Raw genomic sequence first — 20007 nt, 5'->3', positions numbered from 1 at the left:
GTCGGATGCTAACTGCATTTCATTGGCTTTGTATCTGTACTCTGCACAATGACAATAAAGTTGAATCTAATCTAATTTAATCTAATCTAACCCAGCCTTGGGATGCCAGGCAAGGTCATTTGATTCAAACAATTGATTTATTGATCATTACAGAATGTCTTTCTGGTGCTTCCTGCTCCCTCCCCTCTCCCTTCCCCTTTTCCCAACCATGATTCCCCTCTCCCTGCCCCCTTCCCACTCTCAATCCACAATAGAGACCCATTTCAGAATCAGCTTTATCATCACTCACATATGTCATGAAATTTGTTTTTTTTGTGGGAGCAATACAGTGCAATACATAAAATTACTACAGTACTGTGCTAATGTCTTGGGCACCCTACCTATATATACTGTATGCGTCTAAGACTTTTGCACAGTATCACCAAACAAAACAACTTTCCTCCAGACCAAGGTGCACAACACAGTACATATAACTCACACGGAAAACACATAAAGTGATACTATTACAAATAAATTAACAAATAATAAGGAGCAAGTTAACAGTATAATGCTACTGGTGATGAGCCTTGGGTGGTGACAGGGAGTTCAGTAGTTTTACAGCCTGGGGGAAGAAGCTATTTCCCATGCTGACAGATCTGTCCTATGTTACTCCCTGTCTGATGGTGTGGATCAAAGAGATTGACAAACGATGGGAGCAATCATTGACAATGGTAAGTGACCTACGATACTGACTATCTATGCCAGACTGCTGGAAAGACTCAGCACTTCGGGCAACATCTGCAGAGAGAAAGAAACAGAATTAACCGTTCAGGTCAATGACCCATTATCGTAAACGAAAAGACAGAAACCAAACACGCTGAGAGGGATGGCGAAAGGCTTGTTAATCACAACTCATCAGGTTGCACCCAAGGTAAAAAGATGGAAGTGAGTGAGAAAAGCCCAACAACCCTTCAACTTCTGACAGCTGGCACCACCGTCACCTAGGTCATTTGGTTTCTCTAGTTTGCTCCCCTCCACAAATGAAATCCTGTTTTGATTTCCTAGTTTTGAGTAAAATAATTGACCTGTTTTTCTCTCTCCTCAGTTGCTGCTTCACCTGCTGAGTTTCCAGCACTTCCTTTTTGTCACACTGCCGTTTTGCCTTTCAATGTCATAGTTACCTCACGGTCACCAACTAATCCTGCCTCTCGTAAACTGACCGCTATGCCACCTCCATCTGCCCTCCCTCAGCACGTTAACGTGAAATGTACAATACCTGTGGATTCTGAACAGCCTTGCCTGCCATGTCCAATCTTTGACATCATTGCTGGCTTACCTTCCCAATTACTCACCTACTGTGACTCCTTCTTCCACCACTTTCCAAATGCTGCCTCCTTATATGATCACAAATCACGTCCTTGTTAGGCTTGGTGAAAAAGGCACCGTACCTCTGCATGCATCAAATCTTCAACCATTGTCTCCTCACCATTAAAATGTCCGCTAAGAGGAGATGGTTGTCGACCCACCCACCAGTACAAGCCTGTCCCACTTTTTGTCAACCCAAGTGCGCTGTAACTGATTACATGGTGCTCTGGCGGAGTATCAATGAATTCATTCAGCCCAAAAGGTGCCAGGCATCATGAAATCTTCCAACAACCCTTCCATTCCTTCTCCTCATGGTCTGGTTCCCTTTGAACATTAGTGGTAGGAGATCCCACGTTCTAACCACAGAAAAGCAAGTTTCTCCTAAATTCCTTAAAGAATTAATTGTACACTATTTATTAGTTAGACATTTACCCAATTGTTAAAATAGGATTACTTAAGTCATAAGACCATTTGACATAGCAGCAGAATTAAGCCATTCAGTCCATCGAGTCTGCTCTGCCATTCCATCATGGCTGATTTATTATGTCTCTCAACCCCATTCTTCTGCTTTCTCTCTGTAACCTTTGATTGACATCCTGGCTAATCAAGAATCTATCAGTCTCTGCTTTAAATATACTCAATGATTCAGCCTCCAGTGGCAAAGAATTCCACGATTCACCACCCTCTGGCTAAAGAAATTCCTCCTCATCTCTATTCTAAAGGGATGTCTTTCTATTCTGAGGCTGAACAGACTGGTCCTAGACTCCCTCACTCTGGGAAACATCCTCTCCACATCCACTCTATCTAGGCCTTTCAATATTCGATAGGTTTCAATAAGATCCCCTTCATTCTTCTAAACTTCAAAGAAAATAGGCCCACGCCTCCTATGTTAACCCTTTCATTCCCTTGATCAAGATGATCTTATTAAAACAGAATGTTCTGATTGGATTGGTAGGATGGACGCTGAGAGTATATCTCCTCTTCTGCAGCACCTAGAATAATATAAAGTTAGAGTAATATAGCACAGAGACAGGCCCTTCAGTGCAACTCATTCTTACCAACCACGATGTCCAACTAAACACAGAGATCCTGCAAGTGCTGGAAATCCAGAACAACGCACACAAAATGCTAGACGAACTCAGCAGGTCATGCAACATCCATGGAGAGAAATAAACAGTCGACAATTTGGGCCCAAAGCCTTCACCAGGACTCATGTCGACTGTTCATTCCTCTCCACAGACACTGCCTGAACCGCTGATGTCCACCTAAACTGGGCCATTTGTCCACACTTGGCAAGTATTGGTTTCTGCTGCCTTGAGAACCCCCTCCTACCCCTGCCATTCTCTCTTATCCCCTCTCCCATCAAGTGGAACATACAAAAGCTCCAGTCTGCTGTTAAAATAACTCTCATACACTAATAGGTGACCTCTTGATCTCCCAATCCACCTTGTCCTGACCCTACCACTTTACTTATCTGCAATGCACGATCTGTGTAACTGCAACCCTCCACTCTGCATAGAGAGGGAGCAGTCCTGAAGAAGGGTCTCAGCCCGAAACGTCACCGTTTATTCGTTTCCACAGACGCCGTCAGAGCGGCTGAGCTCCAGCATTCTGTGTGTGTTGCTTTATAGTCTGCATTGTTTGCTTATTACTGCCTCAAATGTAATTATGTACAGCATGACTGGTCTCAGTAGCACGCGCCATAAAAGACTGAGTACATGTGACAGTAATAATCCAACACCAATCCGTGTACAGTACCTGTCCAAATGTCTTTTAAATGCTATAATTCTACCTGCCTCAACCACTTCCTTTAGCAGTTCATACCATATACCACCACCCTGTGCGAAGACGTTGTCTCTCAAGCCCGATAGATCTTTCCTCTCTCACCTCAAACCGAGGTCCTGCAGTTTTTTAAAAAATAAAATATTATTTCCCATCTGCACATTCACCGTATCTATCCCTCATCATCTCCGTGGCGTCGCCTCCTCAGCCTCCTGGGCTCCATGCAGTAAAGTCCCAGCCTGCCCAACTTCTCTCAGGTCCTAGAGTTCTGGCAACTTTCGGGTGACTTCTTTGCGCTCCTTCCAGCTCGATTTCTCATTCAACCCGAGTGCGCGTGTACCGGACATGAGGAGTTCAAGGCACGTCGTAAAACTTCCCCGCACTTTTAAAGCGTTCTAACAGTTAACCCACACTCATCATCTTAGTAACCGCGTCTTCTGCTCCGCCATCGGGTTTGTGAACGGTCCATGAACCCATGAACCCTACCTGACCATACCTCTTCTGCACTATTTACAGTATTTATGTTTGTGGCTTATAATTATGTTATGTCTGCTGGAGGAGGTCGGGGCTGTGCTGTGTTCTACGTAGAAGCAAGTTTCACGGCGTATGTCAGTGATGATAAACCTGATTCTAAAGGAAAACGGCAAGATTGTACCCGTCGTGGCTGCGCTGGTCATCAGACTGAGAGATAACAACCCGCGCAATAATCGTAACAGTGAACGCCGAATACCGCCGATAATTCCACCCCCCCCCCCCAACAGCGGTCGCTCCTTAGTCCAGATCCAATACTTACAATAACCCCTGGGTAGTATCCTCCGACCGATACATTCAGGGTCCGTGTGGTGGCTGCCAAGCCCACAGTCAGAATTAACACCGAGGCGATGAGAAGGGCGCCGCTCACCAGCAGAGAGGCTCTCTTTCTTTTATTGAACAGCCCTGCAAAGAGACGGCACTCTTTAAAGCAGAAGCCAGGCAGTAGTGACAGCGATTATATGCGCGGAATGCAAATTGCACTGGGGGGCACTTCGCACTTGTCTGTTCCCGTGGAAGGGGCTGCAGTCGTGCACAGTGCCCGGGGCAGATCTCACCTTGCAGGCTGCCGCTCAACCTACCTACTGAGTCGTGCAGTGTTAATCCACTCGCTTGCTGAGTCAGAGACTGCTGCATACTGAAGCCCGCCGAACCCTGAGGGCTTACCCAGAGCCTCAGGCCGCCGGGAGCGCGCAGCGGGCATGCACGTTGCCTGCCCCCGCTGGATCAGCGCATCGGGCGAATGGGGACAGCAGACCGCACGGTCCGATTCCGCCCCGGTCACTGTTTACTCGCGCCCGCACTGCCGTGCTGGCCGCTGGCGTGCGCGCATGCGCCGGGAGCCCCGTGCGCCGGGGCGCAGCGCGAGCTCCCGGGGTTGGGGCGCTTTGGGGCTCACTTCAGGGCAAGATGCAAATACAAAAGAGACACCTTCCCTTCCTCATTCCCGAGTCCCTGTAGTGGCAAGAATAACCTTCTCCTGATTGCTTTGCTCATTGAAATTCCCTATGGCTTTGATAGGCCGGTTCAAAATGCCACATTCGCAATTGTAAATATGTTCATTCCAGCACACAGTACTCAGGAAACTAATGGGCTGCCGAATGTTCTATAAATTAAAATCTGAAATGGGAATTGCAATGATTGGCAGAATGGTTGCTACTCATTAAAGGAATAGTACAAATATTCCACAATGCGTTTACTTCAAGCAACTTTATTCAAAGCATCTTTAGTGCAGGGATGGATCCAGCCATTCAAGGGGTTCTTAACTCGTGGTGTTGTTTTTCCGGCGCATCCTGAGCGGAGCCTCCTTTCATCTTGATGATGCTCGCACCACGTGCTAGCAAAGGGAATTCCAACTGAGCTGAGGGAACGTGACCTACGTCCAAGTCCGAGTACTTAGAGGGGAACTTGGAGGTTACAATGTCCCCACAACATTGCCGCTCCGGACCTTGTCTGTAGAAGCGGTCACGGCGCAGCGAAATGTTTTGGACGTAACGTTGGTGAGTTGCTGCAGCGTGTCCGATCACTGCAGTAAAGCATTTTAAATGCAACAGTGTTCGGGATACATCGCCTTGCAATGACTACTCGTGTCAGTCCATTAGAGATTGATACGATGCATTTGAACCCTATGCCAATACCTGACTGAAGCTGAGCGTGAATACCCAATCGATTGTCAATGTCTAACTGTGTCCTTTTTCGAGTGTCATTCGCAAATGCACAAGCCCGGGACCGGTGTTGATTGTTCCAATGTATTCTCGACGAACTTTGTTGATGCTGTTCGGGAGCTGTGCAAATTTTCGCAGAGTACCCAGTCTCCTCTTGGCTCTTGTCGGTCATCACTGCGAAGCGCGATGGCGTGGTAACCTTCGAGACGTTGACCGTGGAGAGCTCGGCTCTGCCGTCACGAGTCAACAAATGATGCAGACTTTCTCACAGCGATGGTTACATTTCAAATAAAAATCAAAAAGGTCCTGAAGAGCTCAAGAACGGAAAAAAACCTACAGACCTACCAGTCCGTCACAGGAAGAAGTCTCTCCTCCACTGAACACATTACAAGGAGCGCTACATCCACCATCAAAGACACCCAGCAGCCAGGCCGTGTTCTCTTCTCGCCGCTGTCATCGCGACACAGGGAGAGTGTCCTGAAGAAGAGTCTCGGCCCGAAACGTTGACTGTTTACCCTTTTACCGCAGATGCTGCCTGACCTGCTGAGTTCCTTCAGCATTCTGTGTGTGTTACAGCTCCGACACCACCAAGTTCAGGAACAGTTTTGATAACCTCCGACACACCAACACCGATCTACTTCCACAACCAATGAACTCCTTTCAAAGAATCTACAACTCATGCTCTCAGCGTTTATTTATTTATTTATCTATTTGTTTGTATATATCTTGCTTTTTGTATATTACACAGCTTGTCTTCTTTTGCACATTGGTTACTTGTCAGTCTTTGTGTGTAGTTTTCCATTGGTTCGATTCTATTTCTTTGATCTACTACGAATGCCTGCAGGAAAGTAAATCTGAGTGTAGTATATGGTGACATACACGTACTTCGATAATAAATTTAATTTCAACTTCGAACCAATCACACTCTACCCCTCCCGTCCTAACCAGCCCCTTTCCCGTTAACACCTCCTTGCATCAATGCAGTGGGTCCCAGCTTGTTCTTACAGAAACCTGGCTCCGGGACAACATCGCGTGCACCATCAATCTTCAGGCTCTGCCACTGAGGGATTGTGCTGATATTATTCTGTGGCTGTATGTGTTGTCATAACTCTACGTGCTGTGTGTGACTGTACGTACTGTGTCTTGCTCCTTGGCCCCGAGGAATGTGTTCCGTTCAGCTATATGCATGTACAGTATATGGTTCAATGACAATTAAGTTTAAACTTCTAATCCACATTGATTTTTTTGTTTTAATTAAAACTTTATTCCAGATCGGGAGCAGCATCTCCAACACCATCACACTGAGCATGGGGGCCCCCCAGGGCTGTGTGCTCAGTCCACTGCTGTTCACTCTGCTGACCCACCACTGTGCAGCAATACACAGCTCGAACCACATCACCAAGTTAGCCGATGATACGACCGTGGTGGGTCTCATCAGCAAGAACGATGAGTCAGCATACAGAGAGGTGGTGCAGCGGCTAAGCAGAGCCGACAACCTGAATCTGAACAAAACAAAAGAGATGGTTGTTGACTTCAAGAGGACACGGAACAACCACTCTCCGCTGAACATCGACGACTCCTCCGTAGAGATCGTTAAGAGCACCAAATTTCTTGGTGTTCACCTGGTGGAGATTCTCACCTGGTCCCTCAACACCAGCTCCATAGCAAAGAAAGCCCAGCAGCGTCGCTACTTTCTGTGAAGGCTGAGAAAAGTCCTTCTCCCATCCCCATCCTCACCACATTCTACAGAGGTTGTATTGAGAGCATCCTGAGCAGCTGCATCACTGCCTGGTTCGGAAATTGCACCATCTCGGATCGCAAGACCTGCAGCAGAAAGTGAGGTCAGCTGAGAAGATCATCGGGATCTCTCTTCCCGCCATTACAGACATTTACACCACACGCTGCATCCGTAAAGCAAACAGCATTATGAAGGATCCCACACACCCCTCATATAAACTCTTCTCCCTCCTGCCATCTGGCAAAAGGCACCGAAGCATTCGAGCTCTCAAGACCAGACTATGTAACAGTTTCTTCCCCCAAGCCATCAGACTCCTCAATACCCAGAGCCTGGATTGATACCAACCTACTGCTCTCTACTGTGCATATTGTCTTACTATTTATTGTAATGCCGGCACTGTTTTGTGCACTTCATGCAGTCCTGGGTAGGTCTGTAATCTGGTGTAGTTTTTGTGTTGTTTTACATAGTTCAGTGTAGTTTTTGTGTTGTTCATGTAGCACCATGGTCCTGAAAAACATTGTCTCGTTTTTACTGTGTACTGTACCAGCAGTTATGGTCGAAATGACAATAAAAAGTGACTTGACTTGGCTTAATCTGCTGTTGATTATGTGTGCCCTTTTCAGAGTACTACGAGTGGCGGGGTGGAGATACGTCTCTACCAAAGGAGGTGTAAGGTGCTCCTTCCCTCTGCAGGTCACCCTTGGCCAAGGTGTAGCTCCTGATTAGCGCCCCCCCCCGGCCTGGGTCAGGGTCAAGTGAAGCCATGGGAGGTGGTGGTGATGGTCGTATGAGCAGCTGATACATATCACAGGTTCCGGTTATACGACCATTGATAGCTGACGATCTCTGAAACGTATTGGGGTTGACTGGGGTCACCCGTCTTGTAAAGACACCGCCCAGAAGAAGGTAATGACCAATCACTTACGCAGAAAAATTCATCATGTCGCCTACATCATACAGACACGGTACATAACGATAACGACGATGATTCAGAGTTCGCGCAACGCTAATGCGGCTCGAGATTCGGAGTTCAGAGTTCAATTCCGGTTCTGTTTGTAAGGAGCATGTCGAACCCTCCTCTGAACGCGTGGGTTTCCTCCGTGTGCTCCAGCTCCTCCCGCAGTCCGGCCGTGTACCGGTTAGCAGGCTAACTGGTCATTGTAAATTGTCCCGTGATTAGGCTCGGGTTAGAGCAGGTGTGTTGCTGGGCAGTGTGGTTTGGACTGAAAGGGTCTGTTCCGTGCTGTATCTCGAAATAGAATAACATTAACTCCTAGAACCAAAAACATTCTCCACTTCCTGTTGCAGTGGAACCATTGTGGGTGCAACAAATTGCGTTTAGGTCCAGTTGCCCAGTACTGAGTAACTATGAACTGCAAGGGAAGCACAGTAGTGAGCCCACACCTCTGGTGAGCCAGGTTCAATCCTCATCTCGCTTCAGTCAGTGTGGAATTACTACATTGTCCCTGTTATCACATGGGTTTCCTCCACGTGCCCGGGTTTCCTCCACGTGCTCGGGTTTAAAGATTCAAGATTCAAAAAATCTTTATTGTCATTCTAACCGTACATCAGCTCTGTGAGTGCAACACTAAATAATAAACATAACAATAAATAGTAAAACACAACAGCCACATGTCAGTTAAAATCAGTTATAAGAGTCCAGTGCAAGTTAAAAGTGTCCAAAGCAGAGTCAGGTAGAGCAGCTATTTAGCAGTCTGACTGCCTGTGGGAGGAAGCTGTTTAGTAGCCTTGTGGTTTTAGTTTTGATGCTTCTGTAACGTTTGCTTGATGGCAGAAGAACAAACAGTTCATGGAGAGGGTGTGAGAGGTCTTTAATGATGTACTGTGTCTTCTGGAGGCATCGACTCTGAAAGAGGTCTTGGACAGAAGGTAGGGAGACCCCAATAACCTTCTCTGCTCCCCTAACCACCTTCTGCAAGGCTTTTTTGTCGACAGCACTGCAGCTGGAGTTCCTCCACGTGCTCAGGTTTCCTCCACGTGCCCGGGTTTCCTCCACGTGCCCGGGTTTCCTCCATGTGCTTGGGGTTTCCTCCACGTGCTAGAGCTTCCTCCCACATCCCATAAGAAATAGGAGCAGAATTAGGCCATTTGGCCCATCAAGTCTACTCCACCATTTCATCATGGCTGATCCAATTTCCCTCTCAGCCCCATTCTCCTGCCTTCTCCCCATATCCTGTCATGCCCTGACCAATCAAGGCCCTATCAACTTCTGCCTTAAAGACTTGGCCTTCATATCTGTGTGTGGCAGAGAATTCCACAGATTCACCACTCTGGCTAAAGAAATTTCTCCTCATCTCTGTTCTAAAAGGACACCCCTCTATTCTGAGGCTGTGACCTCTGGTCTAAGACTCTCCCACTATAGGAAACCTCTGCACAACCACTCTACAAGGCCTTTCACCTTGACAGGTTTCAATGATGTTACCCCTCACTCTTCTAAATTCCAATGAATACAGCCCCAGAGCCATCAAACACTCTTCATATGATGAGCTGTTCAATCCTGGAATTATTTTCATGAACCTCCTTTGCATGGTCGCCAGTTTCAGCATATCCTTTTTAAGATAAGGAACCCAAAACTGCTCACAATACTCCAAGTGAGGCATCACCAGTGTTTTATAAAATCTCAATGTTACATCCTTGCTTTTATATTCTCATCCTCTTGAAATGAATCCCAAAAACAGTGCAGACCTAATGTACCGTGGAGAGCGTTCTGACTGGTTGTGTCCCCCTCTGGCATGGAGGGGCCACTCCACAGGGTCGGGGAAAGCTACGGAAAGTTGCAAACTCAGCCGGCTCCATCATGGGAACACACACAAAAAAATGCTGGTGAACGCAGCACATCAGGCAGCGTCTACAGGAAGGGGTACAGTTGACCATCATGGGCACCGGTCTCCCCAGCTTCAAAAGGCAGCATCCCATCACCTGGGACTTGCCCTCTTCTCATGGCTACCATCAGAGAGGAGGTACAGGAGCCACAGGAGCCTGAGGACACACACTCGGTGTTTTAGGAACAGCTTCATCCCCTCTGCCATCAGATTTCTAAATGGACAATAAACCCACGTGCATTCACTACCTTATTTTTTTTCCTCTTTTCCTCAGTTTTTGCACTACTTATTTAAATAAATTTATATATATTTCTTATTGTAATTTATCCTCCAAGAGGACCCCAAACTTGTGGTTTGGAGGCTTGCGTGCCTCAGTAACCCAGAGAACCACATTGACTAGAGTCAAGGCTTCATGCTTTGGCTTTTGGTGGGGGTCAGCCATGCCAGACAGGTCAAAGGTTAGAGGCTAGACTAAGAGTGGCCCACCGGTCCTCCAGGTTCAGGGAGTTAGATCAGGGCTCACAACCCTGACTGGTAAAATAATATTGTTGCAGAGACAGCAATGAAGAATCCTTTTACGTCTGACTGTGATGGTATTCCCAAGTCTCCATCTGGGATTTGCCGACTGACTAGTGAAAACCGAAAGGGAATTATAGACATGATGAAGGAAGCCTTGAACACCGCCAGAGATAGAGGACGTTCGTTGTTGCCCTAAACGCCAGCGGCATAATGGACAGTAAGTACTGTAATTTATAGGTTTTTTAAAAAAAATAATGTACTGCAATATAATGCTGCCACAAAACAACATATTTCAAAACTTATTTCAGTGATATTAATCAAACCTGATTCAAGTTGATAAGTCAATCAGCCAGTACATGTGTGATAGAATCTTGGCGGTGGTGATGGGTGAGGCCGAGGATTGTTGATGAGGAATGGAGAAAATAAAATGGGTTAGGTTAGGATTTGTGTAAATGGAGAGCTGTATGTGGGTCCATAACAATGTACTCATTTCAGACAGAACTGAGGAAGTTTCTTCTCTCAGTGCTCATGAACATTTAGAATTCTGCAGCCTGTAGAGGTACGGAGACAGTTACTGAGCGTGCAAAGCAGAACTTGGTGTTACACCAAGAAGGAGTCAAGTGGTCTGAAGATGTGTGAGAATGCAGTTTTGAGGCCAAGATTGGATCAGCCATGATCTTAATGAATTAGGGTTGGTTTATGAGAGAGAGGGAGAGAGGGAGGGAGAGAGGGAGGGGGGAGAGAGAGTGAGGGAGAGAGGGGGAGAGAGAGGGAGAGAGGGGGAGAGGGGGGGAGAGGGGGGAGAGGGGGGAGAGGGAGAGGGAGAGAGAGGGAGGGAGGGAGGAAGAGAGAGAGAGGGAGGGAGAGAGAGAGGGAGGGAGGGAAGGAGAGAGGGAGAGAGAAATGCTTGCTTTGCATACTGTTCATTCAGATCATTGCAGAGTTCATTGAGGTAGAACAAGGTAAAACAATAACAGAGTAGGCTCAACAGATTGATTGTTTCTTATGTTCTGATGTGAAACTCCAGAGAAGATTTCTTCTCAATGTCACAATTTTTCAACCTCTCATTTTGAGAGTCTGACTACTGGTGTCAAACATCCTAGCCAGGGACAGCACATTCCTGTGTCTAAGCTGCCAAACCAATAAAAATAATGTTTCAAAGAGATCACATCATTCTTCTAAACCTTAGGGAGCGCAGGTCCAGTCTGCTTAATTTTTCCTCATGCAACAAAACCTCGACACTAGGAACCAGGCAGGTGAACTTCCACTGCACTCTCTCTTGCGTAGGTATATTGGGCAGCCATGTTCAAGTGTAATTGTCATTCAACCGTACATGAATACAGCCAAAAGAAGTACCATTAGCCGGGGTTGGTGGTAGAGACAGATACATTAGGCACATTTAAGACAGTCTTAGATAGGCACAAGGATGAAAGAGAAATAGAGGCCATGTGGGAGGGAGGGATTAGACTGATCTTGGAGTAGGTTTAAAGGTTGGCAGAACATCATGGGCCAGAGAGTCTGTCTTGTGATGTACTGTTCTATGTTCCTGATCCTTCTGTGGATGGGGTGTACAGACCTACACACGATAGTAGATACAGATGCAGTTTCATCAGAACTGTATATAATTGGAGCAATACACCTCTACTCTTTTAATCAAATCCCCTTGGAATAAGGATCAATAAACTTCAAAGAACAGGGTTTCTCTTTCCCCACCGTTGATGCTGGCCTCAGCTGCATCTCCTCCATTTCCTGAACATCCGTGCTCACCCCATCTTCCTGCCGCCTTAACGGCGATAGAGTTCCTCTAGTCCTTATCTACCACCCCACGAGCCTCCGCATCCAACACAACGTTCTCCGCAGCTTCCGCCACCTCCAAAGGGATCCTACCACCAAACATATATCTTTACCTCTTCCCCACACTTTGCTTTCCGCAGAGACGCTTCCTCTGTGATTCCCTTGTCCATTCGTCCCTCCCCACTAACCTCCCTCCCGGCACTTATCCCTGCAAGTGGTCAAAGTGCTACACCTGCCCCATTCACCTCCATTCAGGGCCCAAACTGTCCTTCTAGATGAGGCAACACTTCACCAGCAAACCCGATGGGTTGTCTATTATGTCTGGTGATCCCAATGTGAACTTATCTATATTGGTGAGACTCCTTGTAAGCTGGGGGACCGCTTCATCGAGCACCTCCATTCCATCTGCCAAATGCAGAACTTCCAGGTGGCCAAACATTTTAATTCCCTTTCCTGTTTCGACATGTCAGTCCATGGCCTCCTCTTGAGCCACGATGAGGCTATCCTTGAGGTGGAGGAGCAACACCTTATATTCCATCCGGGTAGCCTCCAACCAGATGGCATGAATATTGACTTTTCCTTTTGGTAAAAAAAATCCCCTCCCCTTCCCCTCTTCTAATCCCCACTCTGGCCACTTACCTCTTTTCACCTGCCTATCACCTCCGCCTGGGTCCTCTCCTCCTTCCCTTTCTCCTATGGTCCACTCTTCTTTCCTATCAGATTTCTTCCTCTCCAGCCCTTTACCGTTCCCACCCAACAGGCTTCACCTATCACCCTCTCGCTATCTTCCTTCCTGCCCCCCCATCCACCTTTTTATTCTGTCATCTTTCCTCCTCCTTTCCAGTCCTGAAGAAGGGCCTCGGCCCAAACCATCGACTGTTTATTCATTTGCATAGATATTGCCTGACCTGCTGAGTTCCTCCAGCATTTTGTGTGAACTGCTTAAGATCAATAAACTGTTTTCTTTCCTAATTGCTTGCTAACCCCTCAGGCCGTTTTGAATACCAACACCTTCCAAAGTACCTCTTCTTTTTAAAAAACTATATCTTTCTGTCCATTCAAGTGAGGTCTTTTTGTGTAGGCGTACGGTGCTCCCGATGTGGCCTTCTACATATTGGCGAGACCCGACGCAGACTGGGAGATCGTTTTGCTGAACACGTACGCTCTGTCCGCCAGAGAAAGCAGGATCTCCCAGTGGCCACACATTTTAATTCCAAGTCCCATTCCCATTCTGATATGTCTATCCACAGCCTCCTCTACTGTAAAGATGAAGCCACACTCAGGTTGGAGGAACAACACCTTATATTCCGTCTGGGTAGCCTCCAACCTGATGACATGAACATTGACTTCTCAAGCTTCCGCTAATGCTCCACCTCCCCCTCCTACCCCATCCATTATTTATTTATATACACACATTCTTTTTCTCCCTCTGTCCCTCTCACTATACCCCTTGCCCATCCTCTGGGTTCCCCCCCCTTTTCTTTCTCCCTAGGCCTCCTGTCCCATGATCCTCTCATATCCCCCTCCTGTCTTCTCCTATCATTTTGGATCTCCCCCTCCCTCTCCCACTTTCAAATCTCTTACTAGCTCTTCTTTCAGTTAGTCCTGGCAAAGGGTCTCGGCCCGAAACGTCTTCCTAGAGATGCTGCCTGGCCTGCTGCGTTCACCAGCAACTTTGATGTGTGTTGCTTGAATTTCCAGCATCTGCAGAATTCCTGTTGTTTGTGTTTTCTTGTGGAGGTTTTTTTTATTGTTCTTTACAACATGCTTTCTTACCGATCTTCGTGTCTTCCTCAGCCACACCTTTGTTGCTTTCATTCATGTTAATTATAGTTAAGGCCTCAGCACCAGTCCTTGTGGCACATCACTCATCTCATCTTGGCAACCAGTAGAAGATCCTTTTATACAAAAGTTTCTGCAGATGCTGGAAATCCAGAACAGCACGTACTCAAAGTGGGGCAGCGCAGTAGTGTAGTGGTTAGTAGATTAATTGGTCATTGTAAATTATCCCATAATTAGGCTAGGATTAAATCGGAGATTGGGAACACTCACAACACGCTGGAGGAACTCAGCATGTCGGGCAGCATCCGTGGAAATGATCAGTCAACGTTTCGGGCTGGAACCCTTCGTCAGGACTGAAGAGGGAAGGGGCAGAGGCCCTATAAAGAAGGTGGGGAGAGGGTGGGAAGGAGAAGGCTGGTAGGTTCCAGGTGAAAAACCAGTAAGGGGAAAGATAAAGGGGTGGGGGAGAGGAAGCAGGAAGGGGATAGGCAGGAAAGGTGAAGAAGGAATAGGGGAAAACACAATGGGTAGTAGAAGGAGGCGGAACCATGAGGGAGGTGATAGGCAGCTGGGGGAGGGGGCAGAGTGACGTAGGGATAGGGGAAGGGAGGGGGAGGGAATTACCGGAAGTTGGAGAATTCTTGTTCATACCAAGGGGCTGGAGACTACCGAGACAGTATATGAGGTGTTGCTCCTCCAACCTGAGTTTGGCCTCATCATGGCAGTAGAGGAAGCCATGTATGGACATATCTGAATGGGAGTGTGAAGCAGAGTTGAAGTGGGTGGCAACTGGGAGATCCTGTCTGTTTTGGCAGACGGAGTGGAGGTGCTCGATGAAGCGGTCCCCCAATCTGCGTTGGGTTTCACCGATGTAGAGGAGGCCGCACAGGGAGCACTGGATGCAACAGATGACCCCAACAGACTCACAAGTGAAGTGTTGCCTCACCTGGAAGGACAGCTTGGGGCCCTGAATGGACGTGTAGGGACAGGTGTAGCACTTACGCTTACAGGGATAAGTGCCGGGTGGGAGATCCGTGGGGAGGGATGTGTGGACCAGGGAGTCGTGGAGGGAATGATCCCTGCGGAAAGTGGAGAGGGGTGGAGGGGGAAAGATGTGCTTAGTGGTGGGGTCCTGTTGAAAGTGGCGGAAGTTGCGGAGGATAATGTGCTGTATCCGGAGGCTGGTGGGGTGGTAAGTGAGGACAAGGGGAACTATGTTCCTGTTGTGGAGGCGGGAGGATGGGGTGAGGGCCGAAGTGGGGGAAATGGAGGAGATGCGGGTGAGGGCATCATTGATGATGGCACAAGAGAAACCACGATCTTTAAAGAAAGAGGGCATTTGAGACGTCCTGGAAATCGGAGATTGCTGTGTGGCAAGGTTCAAAGGGCTGGAAGGGCCTATTCCTCACTGTATCTCAACAAAAAAAATTGCTGAAGGAACTCAGCAGGTCAGGCAGCCTCTATGGAAATGAACAGAGTCGACGTTTTGGGCTGAGACCCTTCATCAGAACTGGAAAGGAATGGGGAAGATGCCAGAATAAGAAGGTAGTGGAGGCAAAGGAGTACAAGTTAGAAGGTGATAGGTGAAGCCAGGTGAGGAGGAGGGGTACGGAATGAAATAAGAAACTGGGAGGTGATAGGTGGAAAAAGCAAAAGTCTGGAGAAGAAGGAATCTGATTTGAAGAGAGAGTGGATCATGGGAGAAAGGGAAGGAGGAGGGACACCAAGGGGAGGTGATAAGCCAGTGAAGAAGAGTTATTAGTGGGCCAGGATGAGAAACTGAAGAAAAGGGATAGCAGCCAAGTTGGAGAACTCGATTTTCATGCCATCAGGTTGGAGGCTACCTCAACAGACCCATTTACTCTTTGTATCCAATCCCCACCAATGTTAATTCTTACACAATTGAGCTCATATTTTTTGTATGATCTTTCATATGGCACTTTAGCAACTGTTTTCTGGAAGTCTACTGTAAGTACAGTGCAATCCCTGCTTCAGCTTATCCAGAGCATGGATTCATTTAATGTTAAAAGGAAAGACAATGCTGAAGTTCTATGATGAATGAAAACAGTCTTTTTGTTTATATTACTTACTTACTTACTTACTGCCTGATACACCACTGGCATTTAGGGCAGCAATGAAGGTCCTCCATCTCTGGTGGTGTTCAGGGCTTCCTTCATCGTGTCCTCATGGTTTTCACTACTGTCAGTCATGAACGTCCTGGTTAGAGACTCAAGAATACCATCACACTTAGATGTAGAAGGATTCTTCATTGCTGTTTCCGTAACAATTTTGTTTTACCAGTCAGGATTGTTAGCCCTGAGCTGAGCCCCTGAATCTGGAGGACCAGTGGACCTCTCTTAGTCTGGCCTCTACCCTTCGACCTGTTTGCCAAGGGTGACCATACCATGAGCCAAAGCATAAAGTTCTCTGGGTCACTGAGGCATGCAAGCCTCCAAACCCTACGACAAGGTTGTGGTTCTCTTGGAGGTTTGGATTCTATTATTATTCATTAATAGCTGGACAAAGTTTAATTGATCTGCTGCTTTGAATTGAAAAGATATTCTTGTTTATGTAACCACATCTGCCATATCCCAAATAATGGTGTGGTTCTAATTCTCTTCATGTCCTTTTCTCTCTGTCCTTCATTGTTCTTCATGTGTGTTTTATGCTGTCCAACGACCAATTTTTATCCCGATTTACCTCTGCTTGACAGAACATAACCATTATGCTATGATAAGTGGCAAGAGGTTTCAGTCTTCAGTTTGGCATATAGCTCTGTCCCATTTGCAAAGTATCAGTCACTCAGTCTACGATCAAGGTCCTCCTAAACCTTCAGTTCTCCCAGTTTGTGCATATCAAAATTTGCCTTTTTCAAACTTATTCAAAAATACTGAAAAATTGCACAATCATATAAATCCTGCACACTGTACCTCCATCCTTTCAATGCCACTTTTGGAAACACATCCCATTCAGTGTGAGAGCATCACTGCCTTGTGCCCCACTAAACCATCATTCACTATTCCTCCACTCCATCATCTGTTCCCTCCTCAATGATATCCAACATAGAATATAGCCTCCCCAGCATCGAGGGCAGCTACACAAAGCAATGCCTCAAAAAGGCGGCATCCATCATTAAGGACTCCCATCACCCAGGATATGCCCTCTTCTCATTGTTACCATCAAAATGAGGTACAGGAGCCTGAGGCCACACACTCAATGTGTCAGGAGTAGGTTCTTCCCCACTACCATCAGATTTCTGAATGGACAATGAATCCATGAATACTACTTCACTGTTTTTTACTCTCTTTCTGCACTATTAATATAATTTATATATGGCATATATATTTCTTATTGTATAGTTTTTATAATATATTGCAATGTACTGCTGCCACAAAACAAACATATTTCACGACATATGCCAGAGATATTAAACCTAATTCTGATTCAGTACAGCACAGGAACCCTCCAGGGAACCACAGCCTTGTCGTAGGGTTTGGAGGCTTGCGTGCCTCAATGGCCTGGAGAGCTACGTTGGCTGGAGTCAGGGCTTCATGCTTTGGCTCTTGGTAGGGTCACCCATGCCAAACAGGTCAAAGGTTAGAGGCCAGACTAAGAGTGGTCCACCGGTCCTCCAGGTTCGTGGGGTCAGCACAGGGCCAACAACCTTGACTGGTAAAACAAAACTGTTACAGAAACGGCAACAAAGAAGTCTTCTACATCTGTGTGTGATGGTATTCCTGAGTCTCCACCCGAGCCGTGCATGGCTAACAGTAGTGCAAAAAGAAAATGAGAGGCAGCTATAGGCATGATGAAGGAAGCCCTGAACACTGCCAAGAACAAGAGCAAAACTGGTTAAGGACAGGCAGAGATGGAGGAGCTTCATTGCTGCCCTAAACACCAGTGGTGAAACAGGCAGTAAGTAAGCCCAAACACGGGAAAGTCTGCAGAAGCTGGAAATCCAAAGCCACACACACACAAAATGCTGGAGGAACTCAGGAGGTCAGGCAGCATCAACGGAAATGAATTGATAGTCAATGTTTCGTGCCAAGACCTTCTTCAAGACCAAGAAGGAAGGGGGAAGATGCCAGAATAAAAAGGTGGAGGGAGGGGTAGGAGGCTAGCTGGAAGGTGACAGGTGAAGCCAGGTGTGTGGGAAAGGTCAAGGGCTGGAGAAGAAGGAAACTGATAGGAGAGGAGAGTAGACCATGGGAGAAAGGGGAGGTGGGGAGGACCCAGAGGTCAGGTGAAAAGAAGTAAAAGATCAGAGTGGGGAACAGAGGGAGGTGGGAAAGTGGGGAATAGGAGAAGGTGAGGGTGGGAATAAAGGAGATTTGTTTACCGGAAGGAGACATCACCGGGGGCGGGGTGCCAAGCTCTTTGGGCCATGATGTCTGTGCTGAACACAATACCAAATTAAACTTAATCTCTTTTCTCTATCCTTCGATTCCGTTCAAATATTGTATCTGTTTCCACCACGACTCCTGGCAGCCTGTTCCAAACAGCTACCAGTCTCCGTGTTTTAAAAAAAAGCTGTCCAGCACAATCTTCTTCAAACTTTCCTCCCTCATCTAAAAGGCCTGCCTTCCAGATTTGAAATACTTCAGTTTGTACTCTGGCCGCTTCTCTGGTTCCCGTCTCAGTAACTTCACACGTTCAAACCATTAATCACTAATTAACACTAAAAGTGATGAATACTGTAATAGTAGGAGCAATGGAATCTCTGTTCTCCGGACACAGCTCCTGGGGCACGGGGAGCGTGGGTGGAATCAAACGCGGGGGTAGGATACCGTCTTCATTTAAACAGGACAATATGGCCTTGACTAAAATTCTTCTATTCTTATTACAGGCCCTGAGAGTCATAGAGCACCGCAGCGCAAACGCAGATCCTTCGTGCCGATCGATGAATCTGCCTAGTCCCATAGATCTGCATCTGGACCATAGCCCAACATACACCCCCATCTATATACTTAACCAAATTTTTCTTAAGCGATGACATTGAACCCACATACATCACTTCTTTTTCCCAAAAATACTTTATTCAGAAATATTACAAAATAAAAATAATTACATACAAGAAAAGAAAACCATTCGTTGACTGTGAGTCCTTATTCAATACAGTTATTAACAATAAAAATTTTGCGTTGACTCTCTGTTCATTTACAAATGAAAGATGTTTACAGTAAATCATGCGTTTACTCTCAACCCTTGGTCAAGAGTTAAGACTTATTAACAATCAAATTTTTCAACCATAAAGGCAGGCAATGGCTCTAATACTTTCCCAAATTAACAATTCCACCCACTCCTTGGGCACCATGTTGATTATCTGTCCACACCGCTGATGAGGGTAGGTCTCCTCCCCACCCAACCTCTCCCCCTCCTACGGGTGATGAACGTTAAACTGTGGTCCTTCCCCACCGGGCCTTCGCGGTGGCTGCACCAAGTTTGAGTGCATCCCTCAGAACGTACTCCTGCAGACGAGAGTGTGCCAGTCGGCAGCATTCAGTCACGGACATCTCCGTCAGCTGGCAGACCATCAAGTTTCGGGCCGACCAAAGAGCGTCTTTCACCGAATTGATGATCTGCCAGCAGCACCGGATGTTGGTCTCCGTGTGCGTCCCTGGGAACAGCCCGTAGATCACGGAGTCCTCGGTAACGCAGCTGCTGGGCATGAATCTTAGTACTGTCCCTTTCATTCTCTTCCACACCTTCTTTGCGAACCCACAGTGTGGAAAGAGGTGAGCCACAGACTCCACCCCATTACAGTCCTCCCGTGGGCAGTGGGGTGTGGAGGAACCGTTCCAGGCGTACAGGAGGGCTCTGACTGGGAGGGCCCCTCTCACCGCCAGCCAGGCGAGGTCTTTGTGCCTGTTGGTGAGATCTGGCGATGAGGCATTTTGCCAGATGAACTGGACGGTCTGCTCGGGGAACCACGCCACTGTGTCCATCACGTCCTTCTCCTGCAGTGCCTGCAGGACACTACGTGCCGACCACTGCCTGATGGCCCTGTGGT

General features: G+C 47.1%; 1 protein-coding gene and 1 long non-coding RNA gene across 5 annotated transcripts in view; one reads left to right on the top strand and one right to left on the bottom strand.

Annotated features, from left to right (window-relative positions):
• tmem255a (transmembrane protein 255A) overlaps positions 1 to 4912 on the bottom strand; it is a 105584-nt gene extending 100672 nt beyond the window's left edge. For 2 of the 4 annotated variants that reach the window (XR_011887588.1, XM_072270962.1), the window contains exons 1-2: positions 4239 to 4443; positions 3920 to 4062 (exon numbers count right to left, since the gene is read on the bottom strand). Coding sequence is in view for 3 of the 4 variants with exons in the window: in XM_072270962.1 (XP_072127063.1) it covers positions 3920 to 4062; positions 4239 to 4293 (198 nt within the window). In the remaining variant the exon portion in view is untranslated. Of the gene's footprint in view, positions 1 to 3919; positions 4063 to 4238; positions 4444 to 4856 lie in introns of those variants that run through there. The other 2 variants (XM_072270965.1, XM_072270964.1) reach the window with 2 other exon arrangements.
• Positions 4913 to 7860: 2948 nt separating this feature from the next.
• On the top strand, positions 7861 to 18997 carry LOC140204594 (uncharacterized). The gene is made up of 3 exons (XR_011887679.1): positions 7861 to 7965; positions 10457 to 10638; positions 18844 to 18997. It is a non-coding gene; the product is annotated as an uncharacterized lncRNA (long non-coding RNA).
• The last annotated feature ends 1010 nt before the right edge of the window (positions 18998 to 20007 follow it).

Source organism: Mobula birostris, chromosome 10 (genome assembly GCF_030028105.1).
Source record: "Mobula birostris isolate sMobBir1 chromosome 10, sMobBir1.hap1, whole genome shotgun sequence".
NCBI lineage: Eukaryota > Metazoa > Chordata > Chondrichthyes > Myliobatiformes > Myliobatidae > Mobula > Mobula birostris.
This window is presented reverse-complemented; position numbering and strand designations above follow the sequence as displayed.